The sequence below is a fragment of the Priapulus caudatus genome, unplaced genomic scaffold (genome assembly GCF_000485595.1).
Source record: "Priapulus caudatus unplaced genomic scaffold, Priapulus_caudatus-5.0.1 Scaffold1950, whole genome shotgun sequence".
Lineage (NCBI taxonomy): Eukaryota > Metazoa > Priapulida > Priapulimorpha > Priapulimorphida > Priapulidae > Priapulus > Priapulus caudatus.
The window spans coordinates 21,055-23,983 of record NW_014579011.1 but is presented as its reverse complement, the minus strand read 5'-3'; the positions used below and the strand labels follow the sequence as shown (position 1 = coordinate 23,983).

Genomic DNA, 2,929 nt, shown 5'->3' with positions numbered 1-2,929 from the left:
ATGAACAGGAAACCCCATATTATCAAGAGCGAATAATAAGTTAATAAGAGCTGTACGTCAGCGCCCCCTGTGTGTGTGTGTGCTGTGCAGGTGCATGGAGTGCGGCATTCCGTTCTGTCAGTCTGAGACGGGCTGTCCGCTCGGCAACATCATCCCCAAGTTCAACGACCTCGTCTTCCACGAGAACTGGGAGGAGGCGCTGGAGCAGCTGCTGCAGACGAACAACTTCCCAGAGTTCACGGGACGCGTGTGCCCCGCGCCGTGCGAGGTGAGCGACCGCGGTGGTGGCGCCCTCTGGTGGTGAAGAGGCGATGGGGGCACGGCGGGCGGGAGAGGCGCCCCCTGGTAGTTAGTGTCTCGCGCGAGGTAGCGCGCGTCGTGAGCATGGTCTGTGAAGCTTAACTGGCGCTCTGTTGGGGCGATTCAACGAGAGAAACGCCCGGTTAAAGTTTGCTCATCCGGATGAAAGGAAACTCAATTTTTAATCGTTTGAGGAAAAATATACAGTGCTAATAGGAAATTAATGTATATAAAAGTAATAACAATTGACGTTGTAGTTGTTCAAATCACGATCGAATAATAACACGAGATCAAACTAACGCCTTTTCTCTTTTCTCGCCGCGCAAACGTCGACGACAACAAACAAAAACAACTAACAACAACCACTACTAACTAACTCCCTTTCCCGCCGCCAGGGTGCGTGCTGCGTCGGCATCAGCCTGCCGCCGGTGACGATAAAGCAAATCGAGTGCGCGATCATCGACCACGCCTTCGAGCAGGGCTGGATCAAGCCGCAGCCGCCCAAGCATCGGACGGGCCGCACGGTCGCCGTCGTCGGGGGCGGCCCGGCGGGGCTGGCAGCTGCCGCCCAGCTCAACAAGGTAGGGGGGAGGGAGAGGCGGGGAGGAGGTGGGAGAGGGAGAGAGATAGAGAGAGCGGAGGTATCGTGAGAGGATAAGTGGATAAAAGAGAAAGAGAGAGGGGAGGCGAGGAGAAATGTGATAAGTTGAAAGAGAGAAAGAGACAGGAGAGAGAGGGACAGAGACAGAGAAAGAGCGAGTTCTTATAGTTCTTACCGTTCTCACAGGCAGGGCACAAGGTGACCGTCTACGAGAGAGACGATCGGCTAGGAGGTCTGCTGCAGTACGGCATTCCCACGATGAAACTCAGCAAACAGGTAAGTCCGTTACCTATACCTGTACACGTACCTGTACAGGTCACCTGTATCGTTACGGCACCCAGGCCTCCGCATTGGCAATGTCTAGCACCTACCTGATCATTTATTTTGCAAAGAACTGATGGTGGAGCATATATACCGCATTCTGGATGTATCGCGTGCATCGTTGCATCGGCGTATCACGCATCTCGATGTATCGCGCGTCTCGTGTGTCTCACACGTTTCTCACGCGTGTCTCGGCAGGTCGTGAAGCGGCGTCTCGACCTGATGGAGGAGGAGGGAATCACGTTTGTTGCCGGCGTCGAAGTCGGCAAGGACATCAGCGCCTCCTACCTGCTCGAGGAATACGACATCCTGCTGTTCACGACCGGCTCGACGAAGCCCCGCGACCTGCCCATCCCAGGTACGTCCAACCTCACCTGTACTCACCTGTTAATTAACGTGTACAGTTACCTGTGTTTACCTGTTAATTAACCTGTACGGTCACCTGTTCACGACCGGCTCGACGAAGCCCCGCGACCTGCCCATCCCAGGTACGTCCAACCTCACCTGTACTCGCCTGTTAATTAAAATGTACAGTTACCTGTATTTACCTGTTAATTAACCTGTATGGTCACCTGTTCACGACCGGCTCGACAAAGCCCCACTGCCTGCCCATCCCAGGTACGTCCAACCTCACCTGTACTCGCCTGTTAATTAACATGTACAGTTACCTGTATTTACCTGTTAATTAACCTGTACGGTCACCTGTTCACGACCGGCTCGACGAAGCCCCGCGACCTGCCCATCCCAGGTACGTCCAACCTCACCTGTACTCACCTGTTAATTAACGTGTATTGTGTGAGGGAGAGAAAGAGAAGAGAGAGGGAGAAAGGGAGAGCGAGAGAGAGAGAGAGAGAGAGAGAGAGAGAGATGAGATATAGATATTCTCACCTGTTAACCAACCTGCCTGTTTAACCACCTGCGCGATTTTAATGCCTACGCACCTGTATAGCACCTGTACGCTTGTTTCTCGCGCTCGCTGTGCAGGGCGCCACCTGGAGGGCATTCACTTTGCAATGCCGTACCTCACGGCGCAGGAGAAGAAGCTTTGGGGAGACGACGTCGAGATGTCCGTGCTCCTCGCCACCGACAAGGACGTTCTTGTGATTGGAGGGGGCGACACCGGCGTCGACTGCATCGCGACCGCGCTGCGACAGGTGAGCATCCGTTTCTTATCGTTGCGACGAGTGAGCGTTCGTCCCCCGCGCGCTGCGACAAGAGAGCATCCCTCCCCGCGTGCGCTGCGCCGATCGCAGGGGCATTGTGTGTAGTCACGCGCGTCGGGGTGGGCGTGCGTCCGTGATGCGTCAGGCTTCACCTTTAGTCGCTGCATGTCGTTGCTACACTTGTGGCTATTGCCTGTTCTTTACGCGCATCTGTCGACATCCGGGACCTTTTTTCGTCTGTTGACGTCCTTGTCTTGGTTTTGCCATCGATTTTATCGCCGTTGCTCGCTGTGGCATTCGGTTTTCCCATCCTGCTCACGCCGCGCGCTAACATTGCCTGTTCGCTGACCGACCCCCCTTCAGAAAGCAAAGTCGGTGACGACGTTCGAGATTCTACCGGCGCCCCCTGTAGACCGCGCGTCCGACAACCCGTGGCCGCAGTGGCCGAAGATCTGGCGGGTGGAGTACGGTCACGAAGAGGTGGCCACACGCTACGGCAAGGACCCGCGCAACTTCAGCGTGCTAAGCAAGGTGAGAGAGGGGG

General features: G+C 55.5%; 1 protein-coding gene across 1 annotated transcript in view; it reads left to right on the top strand.

The window, feature by feature from the left end:
• The window catches only part of LOC106817960 (putative glutamate synthase [NADPH]), a gene marked incomplete at its 5' end in the record, with an annotated part of 29,403 nt that overhangs the window by 21,940 nt on the left and 4,534 nt on the right, over positions 1-2,929 (top strand). Inside the window, 6 exons of the mRNA XM_014822664.1 lie at positions 91-268; positions 696-881; positions 1,088-1,177; positions 1,421-1,580; positions 2,207-2,376; positions 2,749-2,916. Coding sequence (XP_014678150.1) covers positions 91-268; positions 696-881; positions 1,088-1,177; positions 1,421-1,580; positions 2,207-2,376; positions 2,749-2,916 — 952 coding nt within the window. The remainder of the gene's footprint in view (positions 1-90; positions 269-695; positions 882-1,087; positions 1,178-1,420; positions 1,581-2,206; positions 2,377-2,748; positions 2,917-2,929) is intronic.